Source organism: Salmo trutta, chromosome 16 (assembly GCF_901001165.1).
Source record: "Salmo trutta chromosome 16, fSalTru1.1, whole genome shotgun sequence".
NCBI lineage: Eukaryota > Metazoa > Chordata > Actinopteri > Salmoniformes > Salmonidae > Salmo > Salmo trutta.
This window is the reverse complement of record NC_042972.1, coordinates 9,127,769-9,155,757: the sequence shown is the minus strand read 5'-3', so window position 1 is coordinate 9,155,757 and position 27,989 is coordinate 9,127,769. Positions and strand designations below refer to the sequence as shown.

At 43.4% G+C, this 27,989-nt stretch overlaps 1 protein-coding gene across 1 annotated transcript; it reads left to right on the top strand.

Annotated features, from left to right (window-relative positions):
• The first annotated feature begins 6 nt into the window (after window positions 1-6).
• On the top strand, window positions 7-27,962 carry LOC115150038 (podocalyxin-like protein 2). The gene is made up of 9 exons (XM_029692911.1): window positions 7-306; window positions 16,049-16,189; window positions 16,468-16,665; window positions 18,806-19,557; window positions 20,314-20,388; window positions 22,458-22,614; window positions 23,029-23,090; window positions 25,830-26,009; window positions 27,670-27,962. The coding sequence occupies exons 1-9, from the start codon at window positions 276-278 to the stop codon at window positions 27,922-27,924; spliced, it is 1,851 nt and encodes a 616-aa protein (XP_029548771.1). The 5' UTR covers window positions 7-275; the 3' UTR covers window positions 27,925-27,962.
• Window positions 27,963-27,989: the final 27 nt, after the last annotated feature.

Here is a 27,989-nt window from a genome sequence, read left to right as displayed (position 1 = left end):
CGGAAGTCTCGCGATGCTGCGCCTCTGGGATTAGAAACTCTGTGGTAGCAGCGTCTGTCACAGCAAACTTGTCTCCACGCAGCCACAGCGCTCAGTTGCAGATAATCGTGAACCGGTGCATCCAAGTTCAGCCGTTTATCACGCCTAGCGGTCTTTACGTCCTAACCAGCCAGACTATTTGCTATGACGTGCCTTCCATCTGTCCGTTACCGCAGCTGAAAAACAACAATCAGACATCTCAATTGAAACATTTTGGAAGTGTTTATGCTGCAGTTATGGCTGGCCTGCATCGCACGTTTATATTCAGTAAGTATTGTTTTTTTATTATGGCAGTTCTGCTCCGCTATTTCAGTGTCGCATGATTGGACACGCGGTCGATTTAGTCTTACTCTTCCATTTGTTGCATTTGGTTATTGAAACATTGGCTGATACAAGATTTTGAATGAATCTATCGTTTCAATTATCATTGCAATTGTTTATTCTCACATGATGATGACTGTGGATTATCAACAGAAGCCATAATAAACCCTGCCATATAGGATTTATAGTGATCATAAATAAGGCTGCTACCGTATTTTCCAAAGCAATATCCACAGACGCATAAAACTGTCAACATCATTCTAATGCCCAAGAGGCCTGCATGTATGGAAGGAAAGAAACATCCATGTAGGCTCAATCTATCATTGGCAACAAACTGCTTTGTTGAAGTGAGGTTCATTATAAGTGCACAGATTGTTGCAATAGAGTGAATTCAAGAAGACCTGTGTTTGAATTTGAAACCTAAATCTGTCCAAGTAAGAGAAGTGTCATTTTAGTGAATTTACAATAATGTTCTAAGAACATTAAATAATCGTAATTTGAATTTAGTTCTTTAACCTTTTCATAATCTAGAATCATGACACGCTTCATATGATCATCTAGAATCATGACACGCTTTATATGATCATCTAGAATCATGACACGCTTCATATGATCATCTAGAATCATGACACGCTTCATATGATCATCTAGAATCATGACACGCTTCATATGATCATCTAGAATCATGACACACTTCAGATGATCATCTAGAATCATGACACGCTTCATATGATCATCTAGAATAATGGGCTCCCGAGTGGCGCAGCGGTCTAAGGCACTGCATCTCAGTGCTAGAGGCGTCACTACAGACCCTGGTTCGATTCCAGGCTGTATCACAACCAGCCGTGATTGAGTGGCGCACAATTGGCCCAGCGTTGTCCGGTTTAGGGTTTGGCCGCAGTAGGCCATCATTGTAAATAAGAATTTGTTCTTAACTGATTTGACCAAGTTAAAAACAAAGAAAATTAAACATGCTTCAAATGTTAATCTAGAATCACGACAATCTTCAGATTATAATCTAGAATCATCACACGCTTCACCTGTATGCCTATCAAATACGCTATTGGTTTAAATATTTTTGTATAATGGTTACTGTTCAAAACTGTGAATGAAGCATGTCTGTAGACAACTGGAAAGCAAGCTTTAATGTTGATAAAGTAGTGCTAGAGACTAGTCCAGGTCAAGAGAGGGCTATTCATTCTGATATTGTGGCTATGCTTTTGCAGCCTGGTCAATGGATCAGACATAATTAATGAGCACAGTCAAACCTGGTTGGGGATGAGCCAACTAATAGAGAGCACACAAATTATCTTCACAGTTTCCCTCAGATAAATGGCTTACCCTTTAACACATAGGTCTAATGGTGCAGGTTTGGCAAGTAACTGATTACAGTTGATTACAGAAAGGATGTTTGCGAAATAAATACATTATGACACCTTTTCTATTTCTTTCAATGACTTTCAATTCAGCTGTGAAAAAAGACAGAGAGCACTATGATGACAAACCAAATGATGACCACCAATCAGAGAGCACTATGTTGACCACTAATCAGAGAGCACTATGATGATAAACCAAATGATGACCACCAATCAGAGAGCACTATGTTGACAAACCAAATGATGACCACCAATCAGAGAGCACTATGTTGACCACTAATCAGAGAGCACTATGATGATAAACCAAATGATGACCACCAATCAGAGAGCACTATGATGACAAACCAAATGATGACCACAAATCAGAGAGCACTATGATGACAAACCAAATGATGACCACCAATCAGAGAGCACTATGATGACACACCAAATGCATTTCATGGATCCTTTTTGTCTTCTTCTAATGCCTCTTAAAGGGGAAGTAATCCACCCAACCATGTAAATGTGTTGGGCATCTGGCATGTATTGCTTGAGACATTGTAAACAGTCATGGCATGCCAACGACAGATCTGGGACCAGGTAACAGACATTGTAAACAGTCATGGCATGCCAACGACAGATCTGGGACCAAGTAACATCCCTTCACCAGATCCAGTTGAATAATTTTATAGTTTTCATAGTTTGTATTATTGTCTCTCATATTCTCATAATAGCCAACGAGAATATGACTGATATTACCCTGTTGTTCTCTATGACTGATATTACCCCGTTGTTCTCTATGACTGATATTACCCCATTTCTTCTCTATGACTGATATTACCCCGTTATTCTCTATGACTGATATTACCCCGTTGTTCTCTATGACTGATATTACCCCCTTGTTCTCTATGACTGATATTACCCCCTTGTTCTCTATGACTGATATTACCCCCTTGTTCTCTATGACTGATATTACCCCGTTATTCTCTATGACTGATATTACCCCGTTGTTCTCTATGACTGATATTACCCCGTTATTCTCTATGACTGATATTACCCCGTTGTTCTCTATGACTGATATTACCCCGTTTCTTCTCTATGACTGATATTACCCCCTTGTTCTCTATGACTGATATTACCCCCTTGTTCTCTATGACTGATATTACCCCCTTGTTCTCTATGACTGATATTACCCCCTTGTTCTCTATGACTGATATTTCCCCCTTGTTCTCTATGACTGATATTACCCTGTTATTCTCTATGACTGATATTACCCCGTTGTTCTCTATGACTGATATTACCCCGTTATTCTCTATGACTGATATTACCCCGTTGTTCTCTATGACTGATATTACCCCGTTTCTTCTCTATGACTGATATTACCCCCTTGTTCTCTATGACTGATATTACCCCCTTGTTCTCTATGACTGATATTACCCCCTTGTTCTCTATGACTGATATTACCCCCTTGTTCTCTATGACTGATATTTCCCCCTTGTTCTCTATGACTGATATTACCCTGTTATTCTCTATGACTGATATTACCCCGTTGTTCTCTATGACTGATATTACCCCGTTATTCTCTATGACTGATATTACCCCGTTGTTCTCTATGACTGATATTACCCCGTTTCTTCTCTATGACTGATATTACCCCCTTGTTCTCTATGACTGATATTACCCCCTTGTTCTCTATGACTGATATTACCCCGTTTCTTCTCTAAGACTGATATTACCCCGTTGTTCTATTGGTCCAGTGCTGTGACATACTGTAGAATACATTTGGGTTCTAGCACAGGCCCAGACAGAACAAGGACAGCACTTCTGTACAGTATAGGCCTCTATCTCTCCAACTCCCTCGCTTCACCAGCTCTGTGATATGCATTTACCTCAACACATTGCCTTCCTCTGCACTGGCTGGCTGGCTGACTGGCTGACTGGCTAACTGGTTGGCTGGCTGACTGGCTGGCTAGCTGACTAGTTGGCTGGCTGGCTGGCTGGCTGGCTGACTGGCTGACTGGCTAACTGGTTGGCTGGCTGACTGGCTGGCTAGCTGACTAGTTGGCTGGCTGGCTGGCTGGCTGACTGACTGGCTGACTGGCTAACTGGTTAGCTGGCTGACTGGCTGGCTAGCTGACTAGTTGGCTGGCTGGCTGGTTGGCTGGCTGACTGACTGGCTAACTGGTTGGCTGGCTGACTGGCTGGCTAGATGACTAGTTGGCTGGCTGGCTGGCTGGCTGACTGGCTGGCTGGCTAGCTGACTAGTTGGCTGGCTAGCTGACTGACTGGCTGGCTGGCTGGCTGGCTGACTGGCTCACAACATGAGGAATGATTCAATATCCAAAATACTGTAACGCCGATGTTCCCCCAAATTGCAATAACCTTGACTGAATGCTACTTTTATACAAGAAGCTGGCTATGGAGGGACAGAGATATTAAGCCTTATTCCATGGTTATTTACTATGCTGATAGAGATATTAAGCCTTATTCCATGGTTATTTACTATGCTGATAGAGATATTAAGCCTTATTCCATGGTTATTTACTATGCTGATAGAGATATTAAGCCTTATTCCATGGTTATTTACTATGCTAATAGAGAGATTAAGTCTTGTTACATGGTTATTTACTGTGCTGATAGAGATATTAAGTCTTATTACATGGTTATTTACTATGCTGATAGAGATGTGTAGCTGTTTATGCTTCTCCATCCTGCATTTCACTGACTGCTTCAGAAGGAACCAGGATAGGGTTCTCTTCTACCTCTGACATCCAGACAGATATCACACCTATCCTGAATAAGACAGATATCAGACCTATCCTGAATAAGACAGATATCAAACCTATCCTGAATAAGACAGATATCAGACCTATCCTGAGTCAGACAGATATCAGACCTATCCTGAATAAGACAGATATCAGACCTATCCTGAATAAGACAGATATCAGACCTATCCTGAATAAGACAGATATCAGACCTATCCTGAATAAGACAGAAATCAGACCTATCCTGAGGCAGACAGATATCAGACCTATCCTGAATAAGACAGATATCAGACCTATCCTGAATAAGACAGATATCAGACCTATCCTGAATAAGACAGATATCAGACCTATCCTGAATAAGACAGATATCAGACCTATCCTGAGTCAGACAGATATCAGACCTATCCTGAGGCAGACAGATATCAGACCTATCCTGAATAAGACAGATATCAGACCTATCCTGAATAAGACAGATATCAGACCTATTCTGAGTCAGACAGATATCTGACCTATCCTGAGTCAGACTCATATCAGACATATCCTGAGTCAGACTCATATCAGACCTATCCCGAGTCAGACTCATATCTGACCTATCCCGAGTCAGACTCATATCAGACCTATCCTGAGTCAGACTCATATCAGACCTATCCTGAGTCAGACTCATATGCACCTTTGTGTATGAGTCTCTGTCCACTTTCCCACCAGCTCACAGTTTTCTGCTGTGAGCAATGTGCACTGCTGGCAGCCATGCCAAGAGACCAGGGACTATAAATCTTACTACTACCCACAGTTAAAGCTACCTAGCAGCCTACGCAGTGCTGCAAAGTCAGCCTCTGTCTGTCTGCAGCCCAGCCGTCCTCCTACAGCAAGCAGCCAGCATCCTGGAACCCATGCAGAGCAGGTAGAATAGTCATTAATCATGCTATTCACCCTCATCAATGCACATTTTAGGACAGATAACTGATTGATTACTGATGGAGATAACAGTATAATGACCCGAACCATTCACATGCACACTGACACTGACCGTGTGGTTTCGCTACTTCATCCTTGTAAAGGATATGAAGGATGTCCAATGTGATGCAGTGATTGTAAAGGATATGAAGGATGTCCAATGTGATGCAGTGATTGTAAAGGATATGAAGGATGTCCAATGTGATGCAGTGATTGTAAAGGATATGAAGGATGTCCAATGTGATGCAGTGATTGTAAAGGATATGAAGGATGTCCAATGTGATGCAGTGATTGTAAAGGATATGAAGGATGTCCAATGTGATGCAGTGATTGTAAAGGATATGAAGGATGTCCAATGTGATGCAGTGATTGTAAAGGATATCAAATCAAATACAATTTTATTGGTCACATACACTCGTTGAGCAGATGTTATTGCGGGTGTAGCGAAATGCTTGTGTTCCTTGCTCCGACGGTGAAGTAATATCTAATATGTAATATATAACAGTTTCACAACATACACTCAATACACACAAATCTAAGTAAGTAATGGATTAAGAATATACACTACCGTTCAAAAGTTTGGGGTCACTTTCATATGTCCTTGTTTCTGAAAGGAAAGCACATTTTTTGTCCATTAAAATAACATAAATTAATCAGAAATACAGTGTAGACATTGTTAATGTTGTAAATGACTATTGTAGCTGGAAACGTCTGATTTTTAATGGAATATCTACATAGGCGTACAGAGGCCCATTATCAGCAACCATCACTCCTGTGTTCCAATGGCACATTGTGTTAGCTAATCCAAGTTTATAATTTTAAAAGACTAATTGATCATTAGAAAACCCTTTTGCAATTATGTTAGCACAGCTGAAAATTGTTGTTCTGATTAAGAAGCAATAAATCTGGCCTTTAGACTAGTTAGGTATCTGGAGCATCAGCATTTGTGCGTTCGAATACAGGATCCAAATGTCTAGAAACAAAGACCTTTCTTCTGAAACTCGTCAGTGTATTCTTGTTCTGAGAAATGATGGCTATTCCATGCGAGAAATTGGCAAGAAACTGATGATCTCGTACAACGCTGTGTACTACTCACTTCATAGAACAGCGCAAACTGGCTCTAACAAGAATAGATAAGGTGGGGCTTTACCTAGCAAATACTTATAGATGACCTGAAGCCAGTGGGTTTGGCGACGAATATGTAGTGAGGGCCAGCCAACAAGAGCATACAGGTCGCAGTGGTGAGTAGTATATGGGGCTTTGGTGACAAAACGGATGGCACGTGATAGACTACATCCAGTTTGCTGAGTAGAGTGTTGGAGGCTATTTTGTAAATGACATCGCCGAAGTCAAGGATCAGTAGGATAGTCAGTTTTACGAGGGTATGTTTGGCAGCATGAGTGAAGGAGGCTTTGTTGCGAAATAGGAAGCCGATTCTAGATTTCATTTTGGATTGGAGATGCTTAATATGAGTCTGGAAGGAGCGTTTACAGTCTAGCCAGACACCTAGGTATTTGTAGTTGTCCATATATTCTAAGTCTGAACCGTCCAGAGTAGTGATGCTAGTTGGGCGGGCGGGTGCAGGCACCAATTGGTTGAAGAGCATGCATTTAGTTTTAGTTTTAAGATACCGTAGAATAGTATAGAGTACAGTTTACACATATGAGATGAGTAATGCAGATACAGAGACATTATTCAAGTGGCTAGTGTTTCATTTCCTTAAAGTGGCCAGTGATTCCTAATCTATGTCTATAGGTAGCAGCCTCTGATGTGCTGGAGATGGCCGTTTAACAGTCAGTGGTGTAGTATAGAATACAATACAGTATATACATATGAAATGGGTGATGCAATATGTAAACACAATTTAAAAGTGACTTAGATACCGTAGAATAGTGTAGACACATGAGATGAGTAATGCAAGATACGGAACATTATTAAAGTGGCCAGTGATTCCTACTCTATGTCTATAGGCAGCTGCCTCTGATATGCTAGCGATGGCTGTTTAGCAGTCTGATGGCCTTGAGATAGAAGCCATTTTTCAGTCTCTCGGTCCCAGCTTTGATGCACCTGTATTGACCTCGCCTTCTGGATGATAGCGGGTTGAACAGGCTGTGGCTCGGGTGGTTGTTGTCCTTGATGATCTTTTTGGCCTTCCTGTGGCATTGGGTGCTGTAGGTGTCATGGAGGGCAGAAACTTTGTACCCGGTGATGGGTTGGGCAGACCGCACCAATTTTGCGGTTGTTGATGCAGTTGCCATACCAAGCGGTGATACAGCCTGACAGGATGCTCTCGATTGTCCATCTGTAAAAGTTTGTGAGGGTTTTAGGTGTTAAGCCAAATTTCTTCAGCCTCCTGAGGTTGAAGAGGAGCTGTTGCGCCTTCTTCACCAAGCTATCTGTGTGGGTGGACCATTTTAGTTTGTCAGTGATGTGTACGCCGAGGAACTTGAAGCTTTCCACCTTCACCACTGCGGTCCCGACTATGTGGATGGGGGGGTGCTCCCTCTGCTGTTTCCTTAAGTCCACGGTCATCTCCTTAGTTTTGTTGACGTGGAGTGAGAGGTTATTTTTCTGGCACCACTCCCAGAGCCCTCACCTCCTCCCTGTAGGCTGTGTCATTGTTGTTGGTAATCAAGCCCACTACTGTTGTGTCGTCTGCAAACTTGATGATTGAGTTGTAGGCGTGCATGGCCACACAGTCATGGGTGAACAGGGAGTACAGGAGGGGGCTGAGAACACACCCTTGTGGGGCCCCAGTGTTGAGGATCAGCGTAGAGGAGGTGTTGTTTCCTACCTTCACCACCTGGGGGGGCGACCCGTCAGGAAATCCAGGACCCAGTTGCACAGGGCGGGGTTCAGACCCAGGGCCTCGAGCTTGATAATGAGCTTGGAGGGTACCATGGTGTTGAATGCTGAGTTATAGTCAATGAACAGCATTCTTACATAGGTATGTCTCTTGTCCAGATGGGACAGGGCAGTGTGCAGTGTGGTGGCGATTGCATCGTCTGTGGACCTATTGGGGCGGTAAGCAAATTGAAGTGGGTCGAGGGTGTCAGTTAAGGTGGAGGTGATATGATCCTTGACTAGTCTCACAAAGCACTTCATGATGACAGAGGTGAGTGCTACGGGGGGGGGGGTAGTAATTTAGTTCAATTACCTTTGCTTTCTTAGGTACAGGGACAATGGTGGCCATCTTGAAGCATGTGGGGACAACAGACTGGGATAGGGAGAGATTGAATATATCTGTATGAAGGATGTCCAATGCAGTGCAGTGATTGTGAGTGCACCTACACAGGATCCTGGAAACTATTGAAAACTATTCATTTATCATGCTATTGACCACCATGATGGGGAAACGCCTGTGAAAATCCTGTGATACAGATAACAAAGTAGCTGGAACCTGTGTCATTCTACTACATGTCATTCTACAACACACACACACACACACACACACACACACACACACACACACACACACACACAGACAGATGCAGGCACACACACACACACACACACACACACACACAGACAGACAGATGCAGGCACACACACACACACACACACACACACACACACACACAGAGACAGATGCAGGCACACATACACACCACACACACTCACGAAGACATGTGTGTGGGCTTCAACTAAAGATGAAGAATCACACACAAAATCATTGTCCAGTGGGGTGCAGAGCAGCGATTGCACGTGTGAAGGATGTAGTGTGGGACCACTGGTTGTGAGAACAGTCCAAAAAGTGAAGGATACGGTTCACTTCCAGATGGCCCTTACAGAGATCATCAGGAGAGCAGAGAGGAGTCAGTCAAAATGACAATCTATCCTGGACATCACTACTGTAATGTGGATTACTGTAATGTTGATTACTATAATGTTGACTACTGTACTGTAATGTTGATTACTGTAATGTTGACTACTCTACTGTAATGTTGATTACTGTAATGTTGATTACTATAATGTTGACTACTGTACTGTAATGTTGATTACTGTAATGTTGACTACTCTACTGCAATGTGGATTACTGTAATGTTGACTGCTGTACTGTAATGTTGACTACTGTACTGTAATGTGGATTACTGTAATGTTGACTGCTGTACTGTAATGTTGACTACTGTACTGTAATGTGGATTACTGTAATGTTGACTACTCTACTGCAATGTGGATTACTGTAATGTTGACTACTCTACTGCAATGTGGATTACTGTAATGTTGACTACTGTACTACAATGTGGATTACTGTAATGTTGACTACTCTACTGCAATGTGGATTACTGTAATGTTGACTACTGTAATGTTGACTACTGTACTGCAATGTTGATTACTGTACTATAATGTTGACTACTGTACTGTAATGTTGACTACTGTAATGTTGACTACTGTACTGTAATGTGGATTACTGTAATGTTGACTACTCTACTGCAATGTGGATTACTGTAATGTTGATTACTGTAATGTTGACTACTGTACTACAATGTGGATTACTGTAATGTTGACTACTCTACTGCAATGTGGATTACTGTAATGTTGACTACTGTAATGTTGACTACTGTACTGCAATGTTGATTACTGTACTATAATGTTGACTACTGTACTGTAATGTTGACTACTGTAATGTTGACTACTGTACTGTAATGTGGATTACTGTAATGTTGACTACTCTACTGCAATGTGGATTACTGTAATGTTGATTACTGTAATGTTGACTACTGTACTGCAATGTTGATTACTGTACTATAATGTTGACTACTGTACTGTAATGTTGATTACTGTAATGTTGACTACTGTACTGTAATGTTGATTACTGTAATGTTGACTACTCTACTGTAATGTTGATTACTGTAATGTTGATTACTATAATGTTGACTACTGTACTGTAATGTTGATTACTGTAATGTTGACTACTCTACTGCAATGTGGATTACTGTAATGTTGACTGCTGTACTGTAATGTTGACTACTGTACTGTAATGTGGATTACTGTAATGTTGACTGCTGTACTGTAATGTTGACTACTGTACTGTAATGTGGATTACTGTAATGTTGACTACTCTACTGCAATGTGGATTACTGTAATGTTGACTACTCTACTGCAATGTGGATTACTGTAATGTTGACTACTGTACTACAATGTGGATTACTGTAATGTTGACTACTCTACTGCAATGTGGATTACTGTAATGTTGACTACTGTAATGTTGACTACTGTACTGCAATGTTGATTACTGTACTATAATGTTGACTACTGTACTGTAATGTTGACTACTGTAATGTTGACTACTGTACTGTAATGTGGATTACTGTAATGTTGACTACTCTACTGCAATGTGGATTACTGTAATGTTGATTACTGTAATGTTGACTACTGTACTACAATGTGGATTACTGTAATGTTGACTACTCTACTGCAATGTGGATTACTGTAATGTTGACTACTGTAATGTTGACTACTGTACTGCAATGTTGATTACTGTACTATAATGTTGACTACTTTACTGTAATGTTGACTACTGTAATGTTGACTACTGTACTGTAATGTGGATTACTGTAATGTTGACTACTCTACTGCAATGTGGATTACTGTAATGTTGATTACTGTAATGTTGACTACTGTACTGCAATGTTGATTACTGTACTATAATGTTGACTACTGTACTGTAATGTTGATTACTGTAATGTTGACTACTGTACTGTAATGTTGATTACTGTAATGTTGACTACTGTACTGCAATGTTGATTACTGTAATGTTGACTATGTTCTGTAATGTTGACTACTGTAATGTTGACTATGTTCTGTAATGTGGATTACTGTACTGTAATGTTGACTACTGTGCTGTAATATTGACTACTGTAATGTTGACTATGTACTGTAATGTTGACTACTGTAATGTAATGTTGACTAGTGTAATGTTGATTACTGTACTGTAATGTTGACTACTGTAATGTTGATTACTGTAATGTTGACTACTGTAATGTTGACTACTGTAATGTTGACTACTACTGTAATGTTGACTACTGTAATCTTGACTACTGTAATGTTGACGACTACTGTAATGTTGACTACTACTGTAATGTTGACTACTGTAATGTTGACTACTACTGTAATGTTGACTACTGTAATGTTGACTACTACTGTAATGTTGACTACTACTGTAATGTTGACTACTGTAATGTTGACTACTACTGTAATGTTGACTACTGTAATGTTGACTACTGTAATGTTGACTACTACTGTAATGTTGACTACTATAATGTTAAGGGAGCTAGCGCACAACTTTTATACCTGCTGTAAGTTTGATTTGATACTCCACATGATTCCCCTGCAACAAAGGGCTCCCGAGTGGCACAATGGTCTAAGACACTGCATCTCAGTGTTTGAGGCGTCACTACAGACACCCTGGTTCGAATACAAGCTGCATCACAACCGGCCGTGATTGGGAGTCCCATAGGGCGGCTCACAATTGGCCCAGCATTGTCCGGGTTTGGCCGGGGTAGGCCGTCATTGTAAATAAGAATTTGTTCTTAACTGACTTGCCTAGTTAAATAAAGGTTAAATAAAACAATAGAATAGTTGGCTGCTATCTGATCCAGTGAACAGAGGGAATCTGACTCCAACAGAGAGAGATTTAGAGGGAATCTGACTCCAACAGAGAGATTCAGAGGGAATCTGACTCCAACAAAGAGAGATTTAGGGGCAGGAGAGAATTGGATCAACTGAAGAAGCAAAAGATTTTGCACACTCAGGGATCATCCTAAAATCCTGTTCCAAGTAAAGAAATAATTATCAAGAGTATCAATTTGATTTAATCCACATTGACTATAATTGTTGCTGTTGTTGCTGTTGTTTATGAGTAGTGTCCTCCATTAGGAACACTGGAATGTGAGATGTAATCTACACCTCCATTAGGAACACTGGAATGTGAGATGTAATCTACACCTCCATTAGGAACACTGGAATGTGAGATGTAATCTACACCTCCATTAGGAACACTGGAATGTGAGATGTAATCTACACCTCCATTAGGAACACTGGAATGTGAGATGTAATCTACACCTCCATTAGGAACACTGGAATGTGAGATGTAATCTACCTCCATTAGGAACACTGGAATGTGAGATGTAATCTACCTCCATTAGGAACACTGGAATGTGAGATGTAATCTACACCTCCATTAGGAACACTGGAATGTGAGATGTAATCTACCTCCATTAGGAACACTGGAATGTGAGATGGAATCTACACCTCCATTAGGAACACTGGAATGTGAGATGGAATCTACACCTCCATTAGGAACACTGGAATGTGAGATGGAATCTACACCTCCATTAGGAACACTGGAATGTGAGATGTAATCTACCTCCATTAGGAACACTGGAATGTGAGATGTAATCTACCTCCATTAGGAACACTGGAATGTGAGATGTAATCTACACCTCCATTAGGAACACTGGAATGTGAGATGGAATCTACACCTCCATTAGGAACACTGGAATGTGAGATGGAATCTACACCTCCTTTATAATGATAGAAACCCTCGTTATTTAGTTGAATGATTTTTCTATTTTCTATACAGCCTACACTTTTTCCTTCTGAACTTGTAACGTGAGTGGGACGGGTGTGGCAATGATCGCAAGATGGCTTCCAACGCTGTTCCACCTCCAACATTGCCAAAACATCAGCTAATCGGGTGTCTGCTATCGCCAGTTAACGCTTGATTTGATTGGACCTAGGCCATAGTCTTTCTCCTGTGACCTTCAAGTCTTGTCCTTGAAGCTAAATGTAGAATACAGCACTGTTGTACACGTCAGCCCCTCGGTGATGAAGAGCTGCTTTCCAAATGGCACCCTGTTCCCTGCATAGTGCACTTCTTTTGACCAGAGCCACTATGTAGGCATTGGGAAGGTACCCAAGGTTAGCCACAGGCGAAGCCATGTGGGAACTTAGAGAGCACAGAGCCAGAGCAGTACTATGATAGTTGGCCAATAGCCCAGTGTAATGGATGTGGTTCAGTGGAACATGTTTCCATGATGCCATACGTTGCCTGAGACCTGCCTGAAGGCTTGTGTTAGCTCCCTGAGTTCTAGCCTTTAGCTCGGTGGGCTAACACAAGCCGTATGGTGTGACTGTTCAGGAGACATAGGTTCAAACCCAGTTGATCACAGCAGCAGTGTTAGCCCACTGAGCTAAAACCAAGGCATGCTATGTAGCCTACCAACAGAGATGCCAACATAAACCCCTAGCCCCTAAACCCCTAGCTCCTGTACCCCTAACCCTTAGCCCCTGCAGACTGGCAAGTTAGCCAGTGGAGGGTTGGGGGTTTCTCGCTTCTGCTAACTTTTATTTATGCATTAGCTGCTGAGAGGAAGAGACCCAGAAAAGTCACTTGCTGCTTGGCACTTGCTTCTGAACATCCACTCTGGCTGTATCAGTGAAGGGATTTAAATGTTTACTTCTCTGTGAAGCTTTTTATCTTGCAGCTGGGGGGATTGGAGCTATTTAGCTGGTGGCTGGGGGGGATTGGAGTTTTTTTTTATCTTGCAGCTGGGAGAGATTGGAACTTTTTATCTTGCAGCTGGGAGAGATTGGAACTTTTTAGCTGGTGGCTGTGAGGAATTGAAGCTTTTTAGCTTGTGGCTGGGAGGAATTGAAGCTTTTTAGCTTGTGGCTGGGAGAGATTGAAGATTTTTAGCTTGCAGCTGGTAGAGATTGGAACTTTTTAGCTGGTGGCTGGGAGGAATTGAAGATTTTTATCTTGTGGCTGGGAGGGATTGAACTTTTTAGCTGGTGGCTGGGAGGAATGAAGATTTTTATCTAGTGGCTGGGAGGGTTTGAAGATTTTTATCTTGTGGCTGGTAGGGGTTGAACTTTTTAGCTGGTGGCTAGGAGGGGTTGAAGATTTTTATCTTGTGGCTGGGAGGGATTGAACTTTTTAGCTGGTGGCTAGGAGGGGTTGAAGATTTTTATCTTGTGGCTGGGAGGGATTGAAGATTTTTAGCTTGTGGCTGGTAGGGGTTGAAGATTTTTAGCTTGTGGCTAGGAGGGATTGAAGATTTGTGGCACATACAGTACCATGAGCCTCATTTTTTGCTTTGCTTAGGAGCCTCTGCTTCTCACACACACACACACACACACACACACACACACACACACACACACACACACACACACACACACACACACACACACACACACACACACACACACACACACACACACACACACACACAAGTGATGTGTTTGAAGAGCCAGCAGAGACAGACAGAGCCACACCAGGAAGAGAACAGTGATGGGTTTGAGTTTTTATCAATGTGACAGAAGTTCTGCCAGCTCCACTGGCTTGTCCTTATCTAACTACAAGCCTCTGTGACTCTGCATATAAAAGCCACGGCTTGGTAAATGGAAAATGTGTTTTGAAGGAATAAGCCTCTGTCTTGTCTTGGTAACTCTTTCTGCCATGTGGCTGGGCCGGTGTCCTGGCGTGGTGAAAAAGCCTGTTTTACAAGACTCCGTGACTCTGCTAGAGAAAGCCACAGCTAGGATGGAAAATGTGTTTGGGGAATATGGAATGAACCTGTTTTGGTAGTCTCTCTTAACAGACTGTTAACTTAATCGAGGTAGCTGGCCTGCGCACACAATATTTGGTTCTATGTTCCACGATTGGTATTTCTGTCTTGCCTCTTGGTGACACTTCTTGCCATGTGGTCAGTGACCTGGGCCTGGCCTGGTGACAGAGACACAAGTGATTAAGCTCAGTGTGACACCGTAGTGTAGTAAGCGTGTTCAGACAGTGTGGAGTGTGATACTAAGCTGGTTGGACTCTAGGCCTTACTAAGCCATCTGGGACAGGCTGGGGTTAAGACTATGCTGGGGACAGGCAGCGGAATGCTGGGGTTAAGACTAGGCTGTGGACAGGCTGGGGACAGGCTGTGGACAGGCTGGGGTTAATAATAGGCTGTGGACAGGCTGGGGTTAATAATAAGCTGGGGAAAGGCTGGGGTTGACTAGACTGGGGTTAAGGAGGCAGGGAAGTGGCAGTAGAGTGCACTAGACAGGAGAAAGTGTCTTAGCAGGTTAAGTGCTTAGTTACCTCATGTCCATCTGTCTCGGCCATGCCAGTGTCCTATCCTGTGGCCAGTCACATACAACAGCTGCTTTAAATGCACACGGGTCGTATAAGACAGCTGCTTTAAGTGCACACGGGTCGTATAAGACAGCTGCTTTAAATGCACACGGGCCGTATAAGACAGCTGCTTTAAATGCACACGGGCTGTATAAGACAGCTGCTTTAAATACACGGGTCGTATAAGACAGCTGCTTTAAATACACGGGTCGTATAAGACAGCTGCTTTAAATACACACGGGCTGTATAAGACAGCTGCTTTAAATGCACACGGGCCGTATAAGACAGTATGTAGCCACAATTTAACACTGTAGAAAAATCGCAGAGAGCAAGGCTATTTGACTGCTATTTATTTTACCAAAAAACGGTTGACAGGGAAAATCTTGTCTTGGTTTATTTCACAGCTGATTTAAGCTGGTACTTACCTGGTATTAACTAAGAACTGTGTGGAAATCTTTCTTTCCTTCACTCTTTCTTTCCAGGCTCCACACTGTTGTTCCTGTTGTCCTGTGACACCCTGTTGAGTGATGGACCACCCACCCTGCTGTCCACCTCCCAGCCCTCTCCTCTGTCCCTCATTGACCTGGACCTAGACGTGGAGGAGCAGCCTGAGATGATGACCGGTAGGTTAGAGAAGCGGGCCAGCAACCAGAGGGTTGCTGGTTCATTTCCAATATCCGACTGAAAAATCTGGTGGGGCATGGCAACCAGAGCCTCACTGGCATCAGTACCCTCGATGCAATCTCCTGTCGTTGTCGCTTTGAGCAAGGTATTTAACCCCTGAGAAACTGGTCCAAGGAGAGTGTTTGTGTCTTTGGGGTTGAGCTATAAGCAAAATACAAATGTCTGTGGATTGACAATAATAAATCAAGACAGTAAAGTATCATTTTTTTCTCTGTAGTTCCAGGCAGCCCGACCACGGTACCAGGCCTAACATCACAGGGACGGGAGACCTCCCAGCAGGACACGTCCCAGGAGTCCTCAGGGTTCTTCAGTGAGGACGGTGAAGACAACAAGCCTCTCCAGTCCTCTGTTAATCTCTGGGACAATGTCAGAGACCAAGTCAACATCACTGATCTAGACAGGAAGTCCCTCAGAGGTACGTAGACTATGTATATGACAGTGGTATATCCTTCCTGTCAGACTTCAGAGTTCCCCTGCTACATCTTATCCATTATTTCGTGCCAAGGACAGGAGAAGGACAGGGAACACCCTCGATAGCGGGAATACATGGCAGCAGGTAACGTGTCTCAAACTGCAGCACTAGACACGCTGTAGAAGTGAGAATGGTATTGCTGAAATGGGTATAGTTAGGCTCAGTACTGTTTATTTTGGTAGGCTGGGCACAGGCAGAGCACTGCAGAGAAAGTGGAGTCTGATTCGTTGCATTATGCAGAAGGGGGAATGGGAATATCTTTCACTGCCCAAACAGGCACACACAGGCCAAAGTGGCAGACCTGGGTTCAAATCATATTTGAAATAATTTCAAATACTTGATCTGTGCCTGATTGAACTCGCCTATCTTAAAAGACAAATGGAATAGTCCCAAAACGGCAAATCCCCGCCCACATGGTACTCCAGGCAGGCTAGAGCAGACACTAAAATATCTGAATGATTTCAGTTACTATTTGAACCCGGTCTGTACCGCGGTGACAGATGGGATTCCACGCTGCAGATATCGGGTGGAGTCGACTTTCAGGCAGAAAGCATCAGCAGCAGTTTAGTCTCTGTAGCCTCTTGTTGTTATGTAGCCTAGCTTAGCCTGGTGGTTCAATCTATAGGAGTTGGCAAGACAGCACAAACAGATCTGGGACCAGGCTATGGTTTTGGAACCGAGTCTGTTTGTGTTTTAGCTAGGTCCTCTGTGTCTTTGTTCGTTCAACGTCATGACGAACATGAATGACTCGACAGAGATAGAAGAGTTACAGTGTCTACTGTACAGTACCAGACTCATTGTTATGCCAGTTGTCTTTCAGCATTAGCTCAGTCCTCCTCTCTTTCTTAGTACTAAGCCTCTCTCTTTAACCCACTGAACTCAGAGATCACTGAACAGATGACACAAAGGAATCCATGTGGGACATGCTGTCACTCTCAGGTTTAATCTGTGTCTGGCAAATCGTTTCTAAATGTACATCATGTTTCAATGGGACTTTGATTTGATTTGATTTGACTGACTGTAATTCTGGGGGGGCTGCCACCCAGCCTATTGTAATCCAAGCAACACTAGTTTCAAGTTTCAAGTTTATTGTTATGTGTGCAAGTACAGTGAAATGCCTTTCTTGCAAGCTCTTTCCCAACAATGCAGTAATCAATATCAGTACAAAAAAATATTATTAATATAAAGTAAAGTAGAACAAAAACACATGAGAAATAGAAATAAGAAGAGAAATGAAGTAAGCAGGTATACAGGCTCAGTTCTAGGGCCAGTGCTGATAATGTGACGGGATACTGGACTGGTGGAGGTCGATAGGGGTAAGGGGACTAGGCATCAGGATATATGGTAAACAGAGTAGCAGCAGCGTATATAATTATTGTATGTGAGTGTGTGTGTGTGTGTGTGTATATGTGAGCAAATTAAGTGTGTGTGTGTGTGTGTGTGTGTGTGAATGAGTGTGTAGAGATCTGTGAGTGTCCCCCAAAAAATTGTCAATACATGTAGTCCGTATATCCCTTTTGTTAGCTATACACCAGTCTTATGGCTTGGCGATAGAAGCTGTTCAGGAGCCTGTTGGTGTCAGACTTGCCGTTCGGAAGCAGAGAGAACAGTCTATTGCTTGGGTGGCTGGAGTCTTCAACAATTTTCTGGGCCTTCCTTTAACACCGCCTGGATGACAGGTAGCTCGGGCCCCAGTGATATACTGGACTGTCCGCACCACCCTCTGTAGCGCCATGCGATCGAAGGCGGTGCAGTTGCCATACCAAGTAGTGACGCAGCCAGTCAAGATGCTCTCAATGGTGCAGCTGTATAACTCTTTTGAGGATTTGAGGGCTCATGCCAAACTTTTTCAATAGGGATTGACATTCCTGTCTGTGTTGTGGATAAAACATCTGTCCCAGTCACACTGACACACATGTCACATCACAGAGTTAAAGAGCCTTTCTGAGTTAAACCTAATCTGTTACCACATTCCAAATAAAACAACAAGTAATTCATAGGTTATTACTGTGTGTACTAGTAAATACCTGGTCATCTCTGTACTGTAAAATCAAGTACTACCATCTCTTCTTGATTTTCTCAGGTTACAGTCAAACCCTCTCCCAGTCCTCCACCTCTCCTATGGAGGAACCCAGACAGGGGAACCACACTTCTCCTTTCATGACTGCGATGGAGAACCTGGAGCGGGAGTTATGGGAGATGGAGAGAGAGTCCAGCGGCCTCCCCGTAGAGCTTGGCTATGCCCAGAACCTGGGCCTGTCTACCACCACCACCATCCCTGTTGCTGACCCGGTGTTTCCTGTAGACTCCACCACTTTAGACCCACAATATGTCCCAGTACACGGGGGCCAGGACTCACCTCCTGGGGACACAGTGGAGGTAGAGGAGGAAGATGAGATGGATGGGGAGATGAAGAGGGAGAGTCCCACCACTGAGCCTGACATCTCCATTGCCACCTCCAGACCCACCCTCCCAGAGGTGGGTGTCTTCCCCAGCTTTGGGCCCCTCCAGCCAGACAACACTCATACAGAAGACCGGGAGGAGGTGTTGGAGGATGAAGAGGAAGAGGAGACAGTGGTCCTTGGAGGACCTGGGAGTGACAGGGGAAGAGGAGGGAGAGGAGGGGCCATCTCTCCCCTGACCACGGCCCCCTCTGCTTCTTTGGCCCCCACAGTCGGCTTCACAGAGGACTCCTGGGTGTTCCCTGGGAGGGAGGGCCAGGAGGAGGAGGAGGAGAGGAGGCAGGAGGAGCAGGAGGTCAAACATGGAGGAACAGAGCAGTTAACAGAGACAGAGCTCCTCCACGGTGCACACGTCTCACAGGAGATACAGCAGGTACAGGTATAGGTATAGGTTCAGGTACAGGTTCAGGTACAGGTATAGGTATAGGTTCAGGTACAGGTTCAGGTACGGGTTTGGGTACGGGTTCAGGTATGGGTACAGGTATGGGTTCAGGTACAGGTTCAAGTTCAGGTACAGGTTCAGTTTCAGGTATAGGTTCAGGTTGAGGTACAGGTTCAGGTACTGGTTCAGGTATAGGTTCAGGTATAGGTTCAGGTTCAGGTTCAGGTACGGGTACGGGTTTGGGTACGGGTTCAGGTTCAGGTACGGGTTCAGGTACAGGTACGGGTTCAGGTTCAGGTACAGGTACGGGTTCAGGTTCAGGTATGGGTATGGGTACAGGTACGGGTTCAGGTACAGGTTCAGGTTCAGGTATGGGTACGGGTTCAGGTTCAGGTACGGGTTCAGGTACAGGTACGGGTTCAGGTACAGGTACGGGTTCAGGTACGGGTACAGGTTCAGGTACAGGTTCAGGTACAGGTTCAGGTTCAGGTAACGGTTCAGTAGTATCTCTCATCTAGTTCTCATCTAGTTCAGTAAACTATGATCATATGATGAGTAACCTGAGACCTGAAGACTCTGTTAGCTCCTTAAGGTAATGCCCAAGCTTTAGTTCAGCGGGTTAACACTAAGGAGACTCTAGTTTGAACCCACTCTGTCACACTATTGAACTGTATATTTTGAGGGTTGTGATTGGTTTAACAACCTCATACTTGCTCATATTAACTCCTCTCTTCGTGTAACCACAAGGTGATCTGTGTGGACTGGAGCGATCTGGCTGGGAAGGGCTACATCATCCTCAACATGTCAGACAGCGTTGACTGTGTGAGTACCACAACGTTGAGGACCATAACGTGACTAACTAAACTCAGCAAAAAAATAAACGTCCTCTCACTGTCAACTGCGTTTATTTTTAGCAAACTTAACATGTGTAAATATTGGTATGACCATATCAAGATTCAACAACTGAGACATAAACTGAACAAGTTCCACAGACATGTGACTAACAGAAATGAAATATTGTGTCCCTGAACAAAGGGGGGGTCAAATCAAAAGTAACAGTCAGTATCTGGTGTGGCCACCAGCTGCATTAAGTACTGCAGTGCATCCATTCCTCATGGACTGCACCAGATTTGCCAGTTCTTGCTGTGAGATGTTACCCCACTCTTCCACCAAGGCACCTGCAAGTTCCCGGACATTTCTGGGGGAATGGCCCTGGCCCTCACCCTCCGATCCAACAGGTCCAAGACGTGCTCAAACGGATTGAGATCCGGGCTCTTCGCTGGCCATGGCAGAACACTGACATTCCTGTCTTGCAGGAAATCACGCACAGAACGAGCAGTATGGCTGGTGGCATTGTCATGCTGGAGTGTCATGTCAGGATGAGTCTGCAGGAAGGGTACCACATGAGGGAGGAGGATGTCTTCCCTGTAACGCACAGCGTTGAGATTGTCTGCAATGACAAAAAGCTCAGTCCGATGATGCTGTGAAGTTATTTGGATTTTTACGAATTATCTTTGAAAGACAGGGTCCTGAAAAAGGGACGTTTCTTTTTGTGCTGAGTTTACATCATACCGATTTTATAGGACCATAGTAATGCAGCACTATATTGTTGCTGTTTCTTAGACAATTCCCTACAATAATTTCATGCCTACTAGTTGAATCTATAATTGAATCAATATGGCATGATGGGATGCCATCAGATGGTAGCCTGGTTAAACTGTAGTGAGTGTAGTGTTCAGTCTGATTTTAACCAGGCTAGCCAATTGATTCAGATTAGCTCCATTGTTGTCCTTCACTGTGAGACAAACAGGAGCTAACAGCCCTTTCTGTCCTCTGACAGTTGGTCCTTAAACACAACATCCTCCTCGCCATCCGTCACACCCCCTCCATCACCCAAGAGTCTTCGGTCACCATGGAAACAGCACAAAGCAATGCGATTATAATCAATGTGACCTTTTGGGTTGTCACGCCAACCGCTGCAGAGTAACCAGTAGTACCCAGCAGGGAGGAAGATAGAAACTCTCAGATCCACAGAACGACATGTTTTGTTTTGGAAACAGCAGCTCCTACACAGGAGTGTGATTAATTCAACACCATACTTGGCAGTATATTGATTTATTAAAACATGCATGCAATGACAACAACAGACAACATCACCACCTGGCCTTCTCTTTTATCCTCCACTGTTAAACAGTTGTGTATTTGTTTGTCTGTCTGTTTGTTTACGTTACCCTATCCTCAGTCCCCAGATCTTTTTTGTTTCTGCTAGTTCCTTAACTTCATAGGAGTTGGTTAAAAGCACAAAGCAAACTGATCTGACAACAACCAGGCTACCTGGTTCACCTGTTTTCACTGTGACCGTGACCTTTGACCTCTCCTGTTGTTGTTATCAGGATGAGATCCGTGTGGAGAGTGGGGACTGGCTCCTGGAGCTACACTGTTAGAAAAAAGGGTTCCAAAAGGGTTCTTCAGCTGTCCCCATAGGAGAACCCTTTTGGGTTCCATGTAGACCCCTCTGTAAAAAGGGCTCTACATGGGGTTCTACCTGGAACAAAAAGGGTTCTTCAAACTGTTCTCTTATGGGGAAAGCCGAAGAACCCTTTTAGGTTCTAGATACATTCTAGAACCTAAACCTACATACATTAAATAACACTTTGAAGAACCCTTTTTGGTTCCACGTAGAACCATTTTGGTTCCAGGTAGAACTATTTTGGGTTCCATGTAGAATCATTTTACATAGGGTACAACATGGAACCCAAAAGGGTTCTACCTGGAACCAAAAAGGGTTCTCCTATGGGGACAACCGAAGAACCCTTTTGGAGTGTAGCTTTTAAGTGTAGAGACAGCCTTCTCTAACTAACTAACTTTGCCCTAACCCTGTGACATCTCAGGATGTGTTCCGTATGAAGAGTGGGGACCGGCTCCTGGAGCTACTAGAAACAGCCTTCTCTAGGAAGATGGACAGTCCTCAGGGCTCCTGGCTCATCTCTCTCTCTAAACCCACCATGCAGGACCACCAGCTGCTCATCACACTGGCCAGCGAACACGGTAAGAGGACGTCCACAGACATACTGTATAACATCATTGGGTAGGACCTATGGCTGTGTGTAGGACCCAGCTCTGGTTCACTTTCTCCCTTCACTCAAGTTCCAGGCCTACTTATGAGCATGTTTCTACTGGAGATCATTAGGGAATGTGGTCCCGTGTGGCTCAGTTGGTAGAGCATGGTGTTTGCAACGCCAGGGTTGTGGGTTCGATTCCCACGGGGGACCAGTATGAAAAAAAAAGAACAAAAACATGTATGAAATGCATTCACTACTGTAAGTAGCTCTGGATAAGAGTGTCTGCTAAATGACTAAAATGTAAATTTTGAGTCAAGTTTTTCTGGAGTGGAGTACAAAACTTGCTTACTTGGGCTTGTGCATATTATTTATTTATTTCTGAAATCTACCTGTCTTTTAGGAGTTATTGCCACCAAGGATGTGCTGTCGATGTTAGGGGAGATAAGGAAAAGTTTACACGAGGTAAGATGCTTTTGTTCCTTGGAATTTACAACCTTATATATGTTACAGCTGTATAGTAGTTTGTTAGTCTGATCCACATAGTAGGAGTAGACTGAGCACAAACAGCACCTCTGGGACCAGGCTAGTAATTCATCTGTCTGGACCAGGCTAGTAATTCATCTGTCTGGACCAAGCTAGTACAGTGCCTTGCAAAAGTATTCACCCCCCTTGGCATTTTTCCTATATTTTTGCCTTACAACCTGGAATTAAAATAGATTTTTGGGGGGTTTGTATCATTTGATTTACACAACATGCCTACCACTTTGAAGATGCAAAATATTTTTTCTTGTAAAACAAACAAGAAATAAGACAAAAACACTGAAAACTTGAGCGTGCATAACTATTCACCCCCACAAAGTCAATACTTTGTAGAGCCACCTTTTGCAGCAATTATAGCTGCAAGTCTCTTGGAATATGTCTCTATAAACTTCGCACATCTAGCCACTGGGATTTTTGCCCATTCTTGAAGGCAAAACTGCTCCAGCTCCTTCAAGTTGGATGGGTTCCTGTTTGTCTGTCTGTCTGTTTACTCTACCCTATCCTCAGGCCCCAGATCTGTTTTTGTTTCTGCTAGTTCCTTAACTTCATAGGAGTTGGTTAAAAGCACAAAGCAAACTGATCTGACAACAACCAGGCTACCTGGTTCACCTGTTTTCACTGTGACCGTGACCTTTGACCTCTCCTGTTGTTGTTATCAGGATGAGATCCGTGTGGAGAGTGGGGACCGGCTCCTGGAGCTACACTGTTAGAAAAAAGGGTTCCAAAAGGGTTCCAAAAGTTCAGCTGTCCCCATAGGAGAACCCTTTTTGGTTCCAGGTAGAACCATTTTTGGGTTCCATGTAGACCCCTCTGTAAAAAGGGCTCTACATGAGGTTCTACCTGGAACAAAAAGGGTTCTTCAAATTGTTTTCCTATGGAGACAGCCGAAGAACCCTTTTAGATTCTAGACACAATCTAGAACCAAAAAGGGTTCTTCGGCTGTCCCCATAAAATAACACTGAAGAACCCTTTTTGGTTCCATGTAGAACCATTTTGGTTCCAGGTAGAACTCTTTTGGGTTCCACGTAGAATCATTTCACATAGGGTACAACATGGAACCAAAAGGTTTCTACCTGGAACCAGTAAGGGTTCTCCAATGGGGATAGACGAAGAACCCTTTTGGAGTGTACAGCAATCTTTAAGTCATACCACAGATTCTCATTTGGTTGGATTGAGGTCTGGGCTTTGACTAGGCCATTCCAAGACATTTAAATGTTTCCCCTTAAACCACTCGAGTGTTGCTTTAGCAGTATGCTTAGGGCCATTGTCCTGCTGGAAGTTGAACCTCCGTCCCAGTCTCAAATCTCTGGAAGACTGAAACAGGTTTCCCTCAAGAATTTCCCTGTATTTAGCGCCATCATTCCTTCAATTCTGACCAGTTTCCCAGACCCTGACGATGAAAAACATCCCCACAGCATTTGTTTTTTTTTAATTTAACTAGGCAAGTCAGTTATGAACAAATTCTTATTTGCAATGACGGCCTAGGAACAGTGGGTTAACTGCCTTGTTCAGGGGCAGAGCGACAGATTTTTACCTTGTCAGCTCAGGGATTCGATCTTGCAACCTTTCGGTTACTAGTTCAACGCTCTAACCACTAGGCATGATGCTGCCACCACCATGCTTCACTGTGGGGATATGGTGTTCTCGGGGTGATGAGAGGTGTTGGGTTTGTGCCAGACACAGCGTTTTCCTTGATGGCCAAAAAGCTCAGTTTTAGTCTCATCTGACCAGAGTATCTTCTTCCATATGTTTGGGTAGTCTCCCACATGCCTTTTGGCAAACACCGAATGTGTTTGCTTATTTTTTTCTTTAAGCAATGTTTTTTTTCTGGCCACTTCCATAAAGCCCAGCTCTGTGGAGTGTATGGCTTAACGTGGTCCTATGGATAAATACTCTAATCTCCGCTGTGGAGCTCCTTCAGAGTTATCTTTGGTCTCTTTGTTTCCTCTCTGATTAATGCCCTCTTTGCCTGGTCTGTGAGTTTTGGTGGGCGGCCCTCTCTTGGCAGGTTTATTGTAGTGCCATATTCTTTCCATTTGTTAATAATGGATTTAATGGTGCTCCGTGGGATGTTCAACGTTTCGGATATTTATTTATAACTCAACCCTGATCTGTACTTCTCCACAACTTTGTCCCTGACCTGTTTGGAGAGCTCCTTGGTCTTCATGGTGCCACTTGCTTGGTGGTGTCCCTTGTTTAGTGGTGTTGCAGACTCTGGGGCCTTTCAGAACAGGTGTATATATACTGAGATCATGTGACAGATCATGTGACACTTAGATTGCACACAGGTGGACTTTATTTAACTAATTATGTGGCTTCTGAAGGTAATTCGTTGCACCATATCTTATTTAGGGGCTTCATAGCAAAGGGAGTGAATACATATGCACTCACCACTTTCCCATTAAAACATTTTTTTAATTTTTTGAAAGAAGTAATTTTTTTTCATTTCACTTCACTAATTTGGACAATTTTGTGTGTCCATTACATGAAATCCAAATAAAAATCTATTTAAATTACAGGTCGTAATGCAACAAAATAGGAAAAACGGCAAGGGGGTGAATACTTTTGCAAGGCACTGTATATTCATCTGTCTGAACCAGGCTACTAATGAATCTGTCTGGATGAAACTGAACTTTTCCATATGTCTGGTTCTGGTTCCAGATTGGCATCCAGAGCTACAGCAGTGCTAGCACCTGTCACTCCAGACCCAGTCAGACGCGTAGTGACTACGGGAAGCTGTTTGTGGTCCTGGTGATCATAGGTTCTGTCTGTCTGGTCATCATCGCATCTGGTCTAATCTATATCTGCTGGCAGAGACGCCTGCCTAAGCTGAAGACTAGGGTAAGAAATTTGAGGCACTTCATGATGAAGGAAGTGAGTGCTACGGGGCGATAGTCATTTAGTTCAGTTACCTTAGCTTTCTTGGGAACAGGAACAATGGTGGCCCTCTTGAAGCTTGTGGGAAGAGCAGACTGGGATAGGGATTGATTGAATATGTCCGTAAACACACCAGCCAGCTGGTCTGCACATGCTCTGAGGACGCGGTTAGGTATGCCGTCTGGGCCGGCAGCCTTGCGAGGGTTAACTCATTTAAATATTTTACTCATGTTGGATGCGGTGAAGGAGAGCCTGCAGGTTTTGGTAGCAGGCCGTGTCAGCTTGATAACTGCCTAAACTGAAGACTAGGATAAGACCAGCTTGATAACTGCCTAAGCTGAAGACTAGGATAAGACCAGCTTGATAACTGCCTAAACTGAAGACTAGGGTAAGACCAGCTTGATATCTGCCAAAGCTGAAGACTATAGGGAAGACCAGCTTGATAACTGCCTAAACAGAAGACTAGGGTAAGACCAGCTTGATAAATGCCTAAGCTAGAGACTAGGATAAGACCAGCTTGATATCTGCCTAAACTAAAGACTAGGGTAAGACCAGCTTGATAACTGCTTAAGCTAGAGACTAGGGTAAGACCAGCTTGATATCTGCCTAAACTAAAGACTAGGGTAAGACCAGCTTGATAACTGCCTAAGCTGAAGACTAGGGTAAGACCAGCTCGATAACTTCCTAAACTAGAGACTAGGGTTAGACCAGCTTGGTAACTGCCTAAGCTGAAGACTAGGATAAGACCAGCCTGATGACTGCCTAAGCTGAAGACTAGGATAAGACCAGCTTGATAACTGCCTAACCTGAAGACTATGGTAAGACCAGCTTGATAACTGCCTAAGCTAGAGACTAGGGTAAGACCAGCTTGATAACTTGGAAAGTGCTAGTCATTGTTTTGTTAGGAAGGAATGCATTGTAGAGGAGTTATTGGTGTGTTGTGCATGCTGTATACTACACACACAAAACACACACAAACACACACACATACGCAAACTCCCATACTCACAAACCCACTTGCACAGCCAACGCTCCGCTCCTGTCTCATGTACTGTATATACGTAGAGACATTAAACACTGGACACTTCCCATTTATTTAATACAGTTTTTCACACTGTGTGCATTCATATAGTGGATTATTCACATCGTTTATTCTAATATATCTACTAATGTACGTGGCATTTTGTTACACTATTTAAATACACCATATATTTATATAGTTCACTGTAATATATTTCCTGCTGTACATATCATTCTTAGTACATATTGTTGGTGTACATACTCATACATTATATTTGGATTACTGCCAGTGTTATTTGGTTTGTTAATTGGATATTCCTTCTGACATTCTTGATTTCTCGTTTCTAGTTTTGGATTATTTGTGTACTTGTGTGACATTTGAATACACTGTTAGGAGCTATTAGCATAACGAGGATTTCGCTGCACCGCTATAACATCTGCTAAACTGTGTACTCGACCAATTAACTTTGATTAGATTTGGATTTGATTTGACTAGTTTTACCAATGCAACAAAAGACTTGCATACCAGTTTGTTCATGTTTAAGTCATTTTATATTATTGATGTTATTAAAACATTTTTTTTTTTCTCCTGGTCTCTCCGAAGACTCGAGGTGAGGAGCTCCATTTTGTGGAGAACGGCTGCCATGACAACCCCACCCTGGACGTGACGAGTGACGGAGGGCAGCCAGAGATGCAGGAGAAGAAACACCACCATTACCATCATGCTAACGGACTGACGGCTGGAACCGGGTCTGGGGGGATGGCCGGGGGGGAGGGAGGGAGCAGTGGCTGGCAGGTCCTGGTCAACAAACCTGGAGGGAAGGAAGAGGATAATATGGAAGAGGACACACACCTTTAGTAAAGAGAAGAAGAAAAGTGAAGGAGGATGGAAAAAAAGGTAGCCTGGATCCAGATCTGTTTGTG

What these genes read in the sequence shown, in the direction of transcription:
- LOC115150038 (XM_029692911.1), top strand. Translation starts at nt 276, where the DNA reads ATGGCTGGCCTGCATCGCACGTTTATATTCA. An exon ending in GCATCGCACGTTTATATTCA is followed by an intron (nt 307 to 16,048) that starts GTAAGTATTGTT and finishes CTTTCTTTCCAG; the next exon opens with GCTCCACACTGTTGTTCCTG. An exon ending in AGACAGGAAGTCCCTCAGAG is followed by an intron (nt 16,666 to 18,805) that starts GTACGTAGACTA and finishes TGATTTTCTCAG; the next exon opens with GTTACAGTCAAACCCTCTCC.